General features: G+C 45.8%; 1 protein-coding gene across 1 annotated transcript in view; it reads right to left on the reverse strand.

Moving 5' to 3' along the window:
• Positions 1-13,348, reverse strand: part of PTPRT (protein tyrosine phosphatase receptor type T) — a 556,684-nt gene that overhangs the window by 159,450 nt on the left and 383,886 nt on the right. Inside the window, exon 10 of the mRNA XM_066624691.1 lies at positions 1,269-1,470. Within this exon, the coding sequence (XP_066480788.1) occupies positions 1,269-1,470 (202 nt within the window). The remainder of the gene's footprint in view (positions 1-1,268; positions 1,471-13,348) is intronic.

The following is a 13,348-nucleotide window of genomic DNA, read 5'->3' on the forward strand; positions in this document are numbered from 1 at the left end:
CTGGTGGGGGGGGCCTCACATCCCCATTGGCTCTACTAACAAATGACCCTCCCCCAAACTCTCACGGCACACCTGCAGACCATTCGTGGCACACCAGTGTGCCATTGCACAGTGGTTGAAAATTACTGGTGTAGAGGATTGCAACCTCATTATTTTAGCTGATCACAATCTCAAAGGACATCTTTGCACAGTTGCTACAGTTCAGCATTCAGGAAATACTGTATTCATGTTTGTGCTAATTCTGATCCCTTTTCCATATGCCAATTTAAAGAATGTCAGGGGAAGTGCTTTTATCTGTTCTGTTTGCAGATGATCTTTTCAAAGAGGTTTTCTTCTTTTTCTTGACTTTGCAAATTATCTTTTCAAAGTGTTTTTTTTAACATAGGGAATGGCACCAGCACACATACATTATTATCCGCCCAAATTCTTATACCAAGGTCCAAAACAACTTTTTGAATTTGAGAGAACTGAGATATTATATTGTTTTTTGGATCCATCTTTTGAGGGGAAACTTTCAGAAGTGAAACTGGGTGGTACACACACTCACCAAAGCAGTGTAAAAGTTAAAAAAAAACAACAACTCTCCCATCCCCGGCAGCAGCACACTCAAGGGGATCATATTGCTGCATCCCCCCCCCCCCCGCACACTTACAGTGCTCCCAACTCTCTTGTAGGAATTTGGCAAACAGTGATATAAAACCTTCCCAATTAGTGTAAGTTCTACATAGAGAAACTAATACAATTTCTTAGAATCGATCCAGAAGCCTAGATGACCACTTTGCGACAGGTATCAACATTTCCAAAAATTATGGCTTGGTGAACATGTTTTTTTTTTTTTTTTTCCAATTCAAGAAACAGGCAAACAACAGGCCTATTCACAGAATGCTTTAAGCTCAAATTGATGGGGCAAAGGGATGAGGTTTCTCTGTGAGGCATAACTGGGATCAGACAAACCTCAGTGGTAGAATGTATGCTTTGCATCTTTCAGATTCAATCCACAGCATACGATAAGTGGTTCCAGGAAGCAGTACTTGACCAGAAAAGTCACAGTGCTTCAAAAACCCTGAATAATTACCCTTGGCAACAGTTACTTTTACATTCAACAATGCTAGATAATTCATTGTCCCATTATTCTTTTCCAGAATTATGAGTTATTTTTTTCAATTAGATAAGTACTTTAAAAATCTAGAACAAAATATTAATCAGTCCAAACTTTATCAACCTAATTCACAGGAGAAACTTTCTCACATTCTTCTTCAGGGGAGTACCTGCAATTTTAGTGGCAATCCGTGTGGTGATAGGAGGTCCAAAGCCCTTCACGGTACTGGCTTTGATGGTGAATGAGTAGGTAGTCCCTGGGTATAACCCTACAAAGAGGTGGTGAGTCTCATTCCTTAGTTTGAAGACCTTTCCTCTCTGGTTGGAGAGGTCAGCAGTGGGATCTAGGGACCCAACAGCCTTGTATGTGATCTGAAATATAAGAAAGAGATGACAGAGAGGAAAATTAGAAAGAAGCAAATTCAAGCATCACGGTCATTGCTTGAAACAATTCTGGGAGAGGAGAAGCCAAATGGCAATTAGTCCCAACCTGACCAAGGTTGCCTCCTTGCTGTCTCCTCTTTCTGATGCCACTAGAGAAATGGCTATGGATGTAACCAGTTTGGAGAGGGGAGATGACAGTTTCTTCCAGGCAGTTTCGCTGCCTGACTATCCCTTCTGATGAGAACATAAGAACATAAGAACAGCCCCACTGGATCAGGCCATAGGCCCATCTAGTCCAGCTTCCTGTATCTCACAGTGGCCCACCAAATGCCCCAGGGAGCACACCAGATAACAAGAGACCTCATCCTGGTGCCCTCCCTTGCATCTGGCATTCTGACATAACCCATTTCTAAAATCAGGAGATTGCGCATACACATCATGGCTTGTACCCCATAAGCTATGTGAAATGATATGATCTCATATATGATTGTAAATAATCCTGTCATGCTTTTTTTTCAATCAATTCAATTTTTCAATTTTTTTTTTGTTACTAAAGGTCTTTCTGTACTGTCTTTTTGTCTCAGAAGTACCCCTGTGGCAGCACTTGAGGAAAGGGGCCATGTGAATCAGTGAGAACTGAATGGAGAATGCTTTAGGCAAGAAACTGAGTAGAATGAAAATGTACCATATAATATACAAGGAAAGAAGCATGAAAAGTTCACCAGTATTGTGCTCCTTGCCCCCAACTGCAAGAATACCTTTAATGGTGAATGGAGGTGGCCTCTTCACAGCTGAAAAAAATAGCTAGGGTTTTTGAGAGCTGCAGTTTGAGGCTGTATACCTTCTGAAGGAGCAGACTCCATCACTAAAAGTATGACTTGGAGGATGAGACCTTAGCACCCGTTGATCTTTATGTGCATATTATATCACATGGTATATATAGCAAATTTCCATTATACTTAGGATACAACTGTTGGCATACAGAAGTGAATGCAAGAGACAAACCAATTTTTCCAAACAATCCCTGAATGGATGGTAAAAGTTATGGCAACTGAATAAAGGCCCAATCCTATCCAACTTTCCAGCACTGGTGCAGCTGCAATGCAGCCCCAAGGTAAGGGAACAAATGTTTCCATACCTTGAGGAGGCCTCTATGACTGCCACCCCAACACAGGAAGCAGTGTATACCCCATTGGCACAGTAGCACTGGCACTGGAACATTTGATAGGATTGGGCCCTAAATCTGCAGGATTTCTGTATACATGAGTTTTTGTGACACTGTAGATGAAAGGAATAGCTGGCCAGAGGATTTAAAGAACAGTTTTCTCAAATCAATTAGAACATTGACCATTAACATCTGTGCAATTTGGATATGCTTATGCTTACTAAAGCTTTTGTTCTGGAGATCTGGAGTAAAATCCCTAAGGGTGTTCTCATGTGCCCAATTTAAAACCATGGCAATAGTGGTCAAAAAACATTGTAAGCACAGACTGTCAGGAATGCTTGCATAATGAAGCTGTGTTGACCTAACTTTGCAATGATCATAAATGTAGACATATGAAAGAATCCTAATTCATGATGGCTATTCTGGTTTCAGGTTTGCCGACTGTGTTTCTCAAATTTAAGCACAGTGGAATTACTAGCAAAGAGAAAACAAGAAGAATATTCAATTGTCCTTGATTGTCCTTCTCCTTCTGATCATCGTCCTTGGTTTTCAGAGTTTCTATAAAATTTCCACCTCAGAGAGTGGGCACTTTGGTACAAATCTAGGCAAATATTCATGAGTACATACATGGCTGGGGCTACTAACACACCTTGAGATAGCTAAAAGCCTAAAGCACACTTTTGAAATTCTGTCCGAGTTTCATTATGCTTATCAATGGGAAATGTGCAGATATATATACACACTCATGACTTACTTACCAGAAAATTGCTTCTGTGTTCCAAATTCAGTTTAAAGGTAGCTCAATTTCAACAGAGCTGCCAATATAATATACCATGCTCTACTGCTCCCTTAACCTTTCTTGATATTACAGGATGCCCACTTATGTGTAATGAAACACTGTGAATGAATCAATATATGATAATATACACAAACATCTTAAATTTTTTATGAAGGACTCACAAATCAAATTCACAAGTATATGAGAAAGTTTTGGGAGGGAAAACTGCTATTTTATGAGAAGAATATACTGCAAGCAAAACAAACAACAAAGGGGGTTTAAAAAGAAACATAATTATCACAATCCAGTTCCCGTGAATTAGACAGGGGTCAACTTTAAATTACACCTATGGCAAGCAGAAGCATAGGGAAAGGTAACAAAATATGGTGGATTCTAGCCATTTAAGAAAATGTGATACAATTGATTATTGTAAAACAATATTCATTTTAAATGTTTCATAAGATAGTGGTTTCTGTTGGTAAGTAATATAAAAACACAGTTCTGCCAAACATGATTCTGTTTAACATTCCACTGAGGTCAATGAAGATGCTATGAAAAGTCTTACCCTCTCTCACTGAATAGCATAGACTCAAAAGCGGCTTAACTTTCAGCCCAATACTATTGGGTCCAGTTGTAAGTGGAACATGCATTCTGCTGGAGGCAACTGCTATAGGGCAGTTGTAAAAGGCACTCTGACAGCACTCAGTGTAGTGTGCTGCAGGACAGCTGGTGGGAAGGCCAGAGACATCTTGTGCCTGCAGGATGATCACCAGCAACCCACTGAGGCAAGTAGAATGGCAGGGGAGGAGGGATGGGTGGGAGGAAGAATGGAACACAGGTGGGGTGGGTGGAACAAGGTGGTGAGAGGGAGGGGGTGGCAAATCAGGTCTGGGAAGGGGAGGGTTCAGTGGTGGCCACTGAATCCTTGTCCCCTTCCCTGAGCTGATTCCACAGCACAGGTCAATACATACCTGGGCCAGCGAATTTGTTAGTGCAGATCTAAGTAGAAACCTCCAGGGATGGGCAAATCCAGCATGACTTGACTTGGGTTGAGTCACAAGTCTCCATCCCCCATGACTTGAGTCAAAAACAAGTCCTAACGGGCACTTTCTGAGCAGCCTGGGGTGTTTTCAGGACTTGAAAAGACTCGAGTCACAAGACTTTTTGATATGTGTGTCAGGGGCGGGGAAAAAAAACAGAGCTGATGCCAGGGTCTGTGTGTGTTATGTGTGTGTGAGTTCACTTTAAACACTCCCCTGGTGTCCCATCCCAACTGTAAACTGTAAACAAGGTAGGAGGAGTGGGACTGCATGAAAGTGGGGACAGAAGCAGCAACAGGGAGGGGGCTGACATGTGCAGCGGGTACGTAGCTTATCAGGATGACCTAATCCCTTGCAGCTGTAAGAAGTAGTCCCACAGGAGCCAGTCATTCAATGGGTCTTCCTCCCCCCCAAGTAACAACTTGGATTGGAAAGTGTGATCTCTAGAAACCTCCCCCCCCCTACTTTTCTGCCTCCTTTTTCCCTGGGTTTCTCCAGTCAATTCCAAGGCAAGGATCATTTGGGATCCTCCTCCTGCCCTCCCTCATCCAAAGAAACAAATCAGACCTCCCATCCTTCATCCAATGAGCATCGGTTCCTTCAGAGATGGGAATGTGAGGTTGCTCCCGCCTCCCCCCTCAGGCTCAGATGCAAAAGCAAACATTAACCCTTCCCTGCTTCCTGGCTGGAACTCCCTGCAACTCACCTCATCTGAATGAGGTGAAAAGCCCCACAAGGTTTTTCACACCATGAAAACTGTAAGCAAGCACACCCATCACAGACAGACTCAAGTCTGTGTGCATGGGGAACCAAGTGCTAAGTCAGGGGTCCTTTACTCAAGTGTTTTGCTGAGTCTTCCACTTATGTGACTTGAGTATACACGAGTCAGCGAAGAACACGGATTTGTGCAACTTGAACTCGAGTCACCTGACTCGAGTTCCCATCCCTGGAAACCTCCACGCTGTGGAGGCTTACCCTCAGGTCAGGGAACGAATGCACCCGTACCCAAAGGTGACCTCCACAACTGCCCCTTACAGGATGTATTGGGGGGAGGATAGTATTGGGCTGTTTGACTCAGTACTGTCACTTGGGGCCCAATTCTATCCCCCCAACCAATGCAGCCATGCTGCATCGGGGGTGTGTGTGTGCAGGTCCAGAGGTTTCTTCTGGGTAAGGAAATATTTGTTCTCTTACCTGGTGGAAAGTCACTGGGGCAAGAATGCTGGAGTGAACCTAAGAAGGAGGATTGAGTCCTGGAAGGGAGATAGCAGCTGTGCCACTGCCGTTGATAGCATACCTTTTCAGCCCCTCTTCCACCTCCCTCTCACCTCCCTCCTGCCCACTGACTTACTGCTTCTGGGGTACGTGACAGCTCTGTACTGCCTTTGGGGTACATGGCCACTGCCACTGATTGCTGCTTGCAGCAGTGGCTCAGCTGCTCCCAACAGTGGGTCATGTTTGCAACAGCCGTAAAGCTCCTTACACCACCAACCAGCAGCTAGAATTAAGCTATTGGTAAAGCAACCTGGTGAGAACTGAGGGGAATGCTGAAGCTATGTAAAGTGTCAGCTATGATTGCAATGGTATGTGCAGAAAGGTAATAAGAGGAGGCAAGGCTGTGAGATTCAGCAGTACATCTTAACCCAAGAATAATGAGGTAAACAGCCAGTTAATTCCAGCCTGCAAAACATTCCCTATCCTTTGGAAGACCCCTATCCTCACCCACACGACTGTCTCTGTTGCGACCCTGGATGAGTTAAGAGCCAATGGACAAGGGGGAAGAGGGAGGTTTCAGGCAAGTTTTGAGAGGAGCTTTGATAGAAGAAAAAGGTGTTGCACAACTAGATTTGGGGTGTCGCTCTTCTCCATCTGCTCCAAGTTTCATCTTGAGGTTAAACTGCTGCCAGCTCTTCTGCAGCAACAGCTAGCTTGGGTAGATATGTCTGTTCTAACCTGCTTGTTGGACTCTGAGGCCATAAAAGAGTCTCAGCAGCCAAGAGTTATCTGTGTGTGATCTATCACAATAACAACTGCAGTTGCTAATATGTGGGCTCTGAGTGCATTTCTTTGCACCAAGATAAATGCAAACCTGCCACCCCTCACAACACAAGAATTGGACAGCCCTGTGTTGGGACAGGAAAGCCTAAAGAGGAAGAGGACTAGCCCCTCCCTAGCCACATGGCCTATTTCTAACATAATTGAACATATCTAAGATACGAACTCATGAACTCTTAAGGCAGAACACCCACATTTTTAGAGCTCTTAATTGTCTCGCTTGTTTAATTTAGAGCTCTTAATTGTCTCGCTTGTTTCACATGTCCACACTCTTACACTGCTGCTTGGGAATTATAGAACAGTAGGTGAGGGTTGCCTGAGCAACCAAACAAAACCCTCTTTCTCTCTGCATACATGGCGCATTCTATGTGGTGCCATGTTCCCCATGGGAAATAATTTTGTCCCATAATTAGTACTGCCAAATGGTCCCATCCTGATAAGTGATAATGTGGCTTCCTGACAATTGGCTGTTCTGTTGCTCATAACAGCACAACAGTTTTGTTTCCCAAACGGCTGCAGGTATTTGTTTTCCCAACATCTAGGCTTGCTTGATTTGCTTTTATAAAGGTCACATTTGCATGATGTACAACTCTGCCTTTGGGGGCAAATGTGAAGAGCCTCAACACTGATCTGCAAATTACAAATCCATTTAAAAAGTTCAAGTCAATTTCAGCAATGAACAAACATGCATGAAACATCCAGTAATGCAGCACTGCCTTTTTGAGTACCTAGCTTGAGAAATTCGTATGCTGCTAGATTGATGTGCACTCACCATTGGTAGCAGGGGCAACCCTCCTCTTCCTCCAGGGCTTCCTACTGTGTATGAGCTATAGAGCTCTAACAGGATTGAATGGCCACTTACCACTTGCATCTCCTTTTTTTTTTGTTACCCAGCTGCTTATTCTAAACAGGCTGGTGGGAGGATTTCTACTTCCACTTCCAGCATCCTTCCATCCCACCTCTTCTGAAGAAGCAGTGGGCACTAGGGAAGGAGGAAGCGGTGGTGGTGGTAAGGGGAGATTTAGAAACACTGATGTGCATGCTTTTAAAAAGGGTATAGAATGTGGGTGCAGCGATCAGGCAGCAGTTTGGTTTGGGCTGATATACTAGTTTTCCACGTTCAGTAATTTATTCGTTACATGAGTTTGTAGATTGTGTGTCTTGGCTGTCCAATTGGTAAGGCTGTACTGACTCTCATTTAGATCGAATCCAGAGCAAACTGACCCACTCCGAGATGGAGTGCGCAGCTATCTTCAGCTCCCATCTGACCAGACTGTGCTGATACTCCACACAAAAGTTGCTCAGAAATCTTATGGTAATGATAAAAAGTAGGAAATCGTCTTGGATATCCTGCTAAAACCTGGGTACCACAGGAGGCCCCGCAGTGGAAAAATTAACTGTGAGTTTGTGTGTGTGTGTGTGTGTGTGTGTGTGTGTGTGTGTGTGTGTGTGTGTGTGTGTTCCTGTGTGCATTCGTGATTGGAACAAGAGAACACAAACTGAATGGGAATTATTCAGTTTAGGTTCTATTTGTTTCAAAATGAATTGGCTCCATGGGGAGGCATCAAGCCCAGCGAGTGCTTCCCCACTGGCTACCAGAGAGGACAGAGAATGGAACGCACACTTCAGAGCTGGCTGCTGGCAGTCCATTTTTGGCCCTCTTTGGTTGCCAATGGGGGAGCGCTCACTTTGCAAGACACTGGAAGTGCTGGCTGTGGCTGTGAGTGTTTTCCACGTTCAGTAATTTAAAAATCCTCTCTCATGGGGGAGCACTCTCTCAGCAAGATGCTGGAAGTAATAAAAAGTAACCATCCTTTTTTGGAGACCTTGCAGACCACTCCTCAGTGTCTTGCGGACCACAGGCTGGGAACCACTGCTTTAAACTTTTGGTGGGTCGCTGTGAGATACAGGAAGCTGAACTAGATGGGCCTATGGCCTGATCCAGTGGGGCTGTTCTTATGTTCTTAAACTGTTGTTTTTACCAAACTATTCAGAGTTGCAAAAACTACACAAGCCAAGGTCTGATCCCCTTCCCACACCCCCAAGTCTCCTTGGCAGCTAAATAGCATCTCACCAACAGAGTTGAGGTGGCCCTAAAAAAAGTTTTAATTACCTCTCTGGGGATACTTGGTTGGCTACTGCCCATCCCACCATAGCATGTGTGCCCCAGCAGCAGCACTGCATGCTTTGGGCTGGCGGGGGATAGGATTGAACCATTTGTGTAGTTTTACAGCCCAGTCCTAAAGGTGGCACTGCCTCTGGGGACGGCAGTGCTAAAGTGGCTACTGCTGCATCCTGCAGTTCTATGGCAGCCACCGGAGATCCCCTTGGGGGAAGTTCCAAGCCTCAAGTCTGAGATGGCTATTTGCTGGAGCAGAGTTGAGAGATTCTGTGTCGGTCCTTCTGGCCTAACACAGAGTTCAGGATCTAGCAGAGCAGAGCTCTGCTGGTTCCACCCCTTTCCTGCCCTGGTTCCTCCCCCACTCTGTTGCACCCACTCCCTACCTCCCCCTGCCCCAATATTACTTACTGCTGGCCAGTGCTGCTGAAGTGGTGGCCAGCCCTCTGAGCAGTACTGAGGCTCAGTGCCAACTGGCGCTGTGCAGCCCCTCCTCTCCAGGTGCCGCACGTATCCCTTATGGCACATTTGTGACACTCACACTGGCAGTACACTTGTACCACTAAAGAGCTCAGGATTGGGCTCTTAATCAGTTTCTGGTTGCCTTAAATGTATCCTTTAAAAACTTTAATGTAAACTCTTTTTAGCATGAACAAAGCAGCTTTAAAGGGATAGCACATATTTTTCCTTTTGGATTCACAATATAGCCCATTTTAGATAATCTCTGCACACTGAACATAGAAAAGAAAAGAAACATTAAACTAGGAGGGAGAAAAACAAAAACAAAAAAGGAAGTCTTGGAAGCAGAATAAATTTTGCTGGTAGATCTAAACAGATTTATTTAAAACACGCTTTGATCCTAACATAGATTTTTGGAAATTTTTTAATCCTGAATTTGGATATGACTATTGCAGATTATATACAACCCTTGTTATAGTATGCGTGATTTATTTTAACAATCCCAACATAAACCCCACTGCATTGATTTCCCCATCTCCATTGCAATTCTATGTACATATAAAATACAGCCTAGCAATCCCTTGTGTCTCAGTTCTCAGTACCTTGAGTCAACAGCTAGAGGCAAATATTTATTAATGCCTCAGGAGCCAAATGGTCTTGTAACTCTGATAAGTGAGAAGCAGGGACAGGGTGACTTAAAAAAAATAAATAATTGCATTCCTGACCTTGACAGGATCTGGACTTGGGCCCCTGGGGAACATGTTTCAAATGATGGGGGGAAGGAATCTAATTCTGGTGTGAGCCAGAACCATGGAAACAGGGCTATTTATATGATGAGTCTTGCCACATAATTTTATGTGCACGGGGAATAATCTATGGGTCCTTGGGTGGCTGTTATAGGAGCTAGCTCCTTTGCTAAAGCATTTGAAGAGCATTGGGTATGAAGCACACACCTCATTCATTCATTTAGATGGAAGACTTCGTCAGCTTACATGCCCATGTAACTCACCCAACACTAAATATTGACTTTGTCTCCTCCAGGACAAATGTGAATATTGAATAATGAACACATTACAAACACACCTGCAGAGTCAGACATAATCCTGCTCTGCACAGACAGAGCTGATGAACCTGACATGATCAAAATAAAGGCAAGAGACTTGATCACTTGACAGGTTTCCCCCACCCCCCCACCCCCGTTCTGCTAATTAAACGACAGCTCATTTTCCTGTTACTGATTGATTTTAAGGCATTTCTCAGTTTGAAGCCTAGGTTATTGCTGATAATTTTCTGAGTCGGTTAACAATTTTTGCCCGTTAGAGTTGTTTTCATTTCAGCCCCAAGAGCAGGGGTAACTAAGGTCACTAGATCAAAACTTCAAAAATGAATGATAATGGCTGAGCCATTTATTCTGCAGAGTTCAAAGATACCATGGAGTTCTAAGTGAAATGATGAATATTCAGTGAAGTGGTGAATGTTCTAGGATACCCTGAAATAATGGGCTGCATTTAGTTGTTTGAGAGGGAATGTGATGTTATGTTCAACTTGCACCATGAAGCTCAGTAAGTGAATTGTTAGATCACTCACTGCCCAATCCTAACAGTCCAATCCTATCCCTAGTGGGCCTCTGGGTGCAGCAGCGCCAAAATGGCGACCACTGTATCCAGAGGCCCCTCTGAGGCCACCAGAGGTCTCCTCAGTGGGACTTTTGCCCCTTCCCCCTGAGGAAAGCCCCAGGCCTTACAACGGGACTTCTCAAATCTGCACTAGCTATTTTGCCAGTGCAGACAGAACCTCAATTTTGGGCTTTTCAGCCAACACGGAGGATAGGAACCAGTGGAGCAGGGCTCCGCTGGTCCCACCCCCCCTTCTGGGGCAGTTCCTCCACAGCCCCACTCTCCACCCTCCCTGGAATGTCACCCCTACTCCAAAATCTCTTACTGCTGCCCAGAACTCTTACCTTGCTCTGGGCAGTGTCCGTCTGGTGCTGGGCCCAGCGCAGACTGGTGCTGGTGCTCCTTCATCACAGCGTTCCGTAAATGTTCCGTCATGTTTATGACACCCAGCACTGGCATGGAGCTCAGTGTCATTGCTGGAGGGCCTCAGGATTGGGACCTAAATCCCCCCTTCGCCAACGCAACTGCACTAACAGAACATGCACTGCCTACTGAGGGGGACAGTTATGGAGGTCTCTTCAAGGTAAGAGGATTTTTGTTCCCTTACCCTGGGACAAGCCTCTGCTGCCCTAATGGGTCTCCTTTGATCGGTGCACATCAATTTGCTTGTGCAGAATGGAGGAGAGTAAGGGAGAAGGAAGAAGTAGGAATGGGATCCTGGAGCAAGCCGGAGCTGCCAGAATCCACCCTCTATCTTTTGTTCCACCACCCACCTGTCCCCTCCCTGCCCAAGCACTCCCTTCCCAACATCAACTTACTGGTGCTGGTGGTGAGTGGCTCCTCCATTGGAGTATGTTGGAGGCCACATAATATGTGCCATCAACCAGTGGCATTACTGGGGGTCCCCGCGCCCAGGGCAACCCCCAGTTTTCCACCCCCACCTCATTTTGCCCCCCTTCTCCACCCCCGCACCTGACCCAGAAGTAATTGCGGTGACGTCATCGTGACCACAATTACTTCCACGCAGCTGCCTCCTCCGTTCCCCCTTTGAAAACAAGGGGGAATGGAGGAGGCCCCCAAGGCCCCCACGGAGCCTTCTACGGCACTTGCAAGCAGTGCGGAAGGCTCTGTGGGGGCCTGGGAAGCAGCACGCGTCTCCTCTGAATGGAGGAGGCCCCTGACGCTTCCCCTCCGCCTCTGAGTGTTGCCCTCAGAGGTGGAGCAGGGGCACGCAGGAGTGCCCCTGGGAGGCAGCCGGAAACTGCCTCTCAGGCAGCGTCTCGGTGCCGACTGGGCCGCCCCCTCCCCTCCTCCTTTATAGGAGGAGACGAGATTGGTGCCCTAGAGCGTCAGTGCCTCTCTAGGGCGCCTGTCTCCTATCCTCCTATAAAGGGGGAGGGGAGGGGGTGGCTCTGTTGGCGCCGAGGCGCTGACGGAGAGGCAGCAAGCTGCCTCTCCGCAGCACTCCTGGGCGCTCGTCGGGGGCTGGGGTGAGCCTGAAAGGTGCCCCTGGAGGGTCAGTGCTCGCGGCATTTGCCCCATTTGCCCCTCTAGGACCACCAGTGCCATCACCACAGCACTTCCATCATCAAATCAGGCAGTTAGAATTGGGCCCTCACTCCCTCTCAGCTTAACTCACCTCACAGTGTTGTGTGGATAAAGGATGCAACCCCATCCAGATTCACCACCACAATCTCCTTGGAGGAAAGGTGGTATGGGCACTCCCCAACTTACATAAGTGTTCTGTTCCAGCCACCTTACAAAACCTGAGTTTTACCAAAACGGAACCTTTTTCTGTGCATGCACAGCTCCATGGAAGGGTTTGGGAGCAGCAGGGATAGCTTGTCAAAGCAAAGATGACGAGGCATGTATTATAGATAAGGCTTATGGAATAGTTTGGGTAAGTTCGAAATTTCGTAACTTGAGTCTTCCTTAATTATATAAGGGCACAATCCTAACCAGGTCTACTCAGAAGTAAGTCCTATTGACTTCAATGGGACTTACTCCCAGGAAAATGTGGTTAAGATTGCAGCCTACATGCGAAGAAAGAATGCTTTTCTTTCTTATTTCTTATTTGACTATTCTAGAACTGCAGATAGAGAAAGAAAATTACCTTCAGTGCCCCCCTAGGGAAAAAAGCCTGCTACTTCCTACCTGTCCCCTCACCAGCTCTGGTGCCTACTCTATATATTGAATCTCTAGAAGGGCAGTAATGAGCGCCAGTGCTGAGGAGGGTAGCAGCAGCTGTTTCTCTTGATGCAATGAGATGTTAAAGGTGACTTCTTTGATAGTTCTGGCGGCTGCAATTTCCCCCTACAAACCTGAATGGCTCCCCATTGAGTTCTAGAGGACGCAAACAGTGATTGCAATCAGAGACACAACTGCATTGGAAATAGTACTTTCCTGTGGCTCCACATATCAATGACTCAAATATCAAAAGAAAGGCTGTACTTTCCACCATCTCAACTGTATCATTTCATTTCTGTGTCACCTATTTCATTTGCTTCCACAGAATTTAGCCCATTGACCTTCCAAAGGAATATATGTGCCCCTCTTCACTACAAAAGCATGATTTATTTGAAGCAGTGACTGTGCGAAGTGCTGTTTATTGCAGTGGTGGAACTCCCCAGCCCC

This window comes from Tiliqua scincoides, chromosome 4 (assembly GCF_035046505.1).
Source record: "Tiliqua scincoides isolate rTilSci1 chromosome 4, rTilSci1.hap2, whole genome shotgun sequence".
In the NCBI taxonomy this organism is placed as follows: domain Eukaryota; kingdom Metazoa; phylum Chordata; class Lepidosauria; order Squamata; family Scincidae; genus Tiliqua; species Tiliqua scincoides.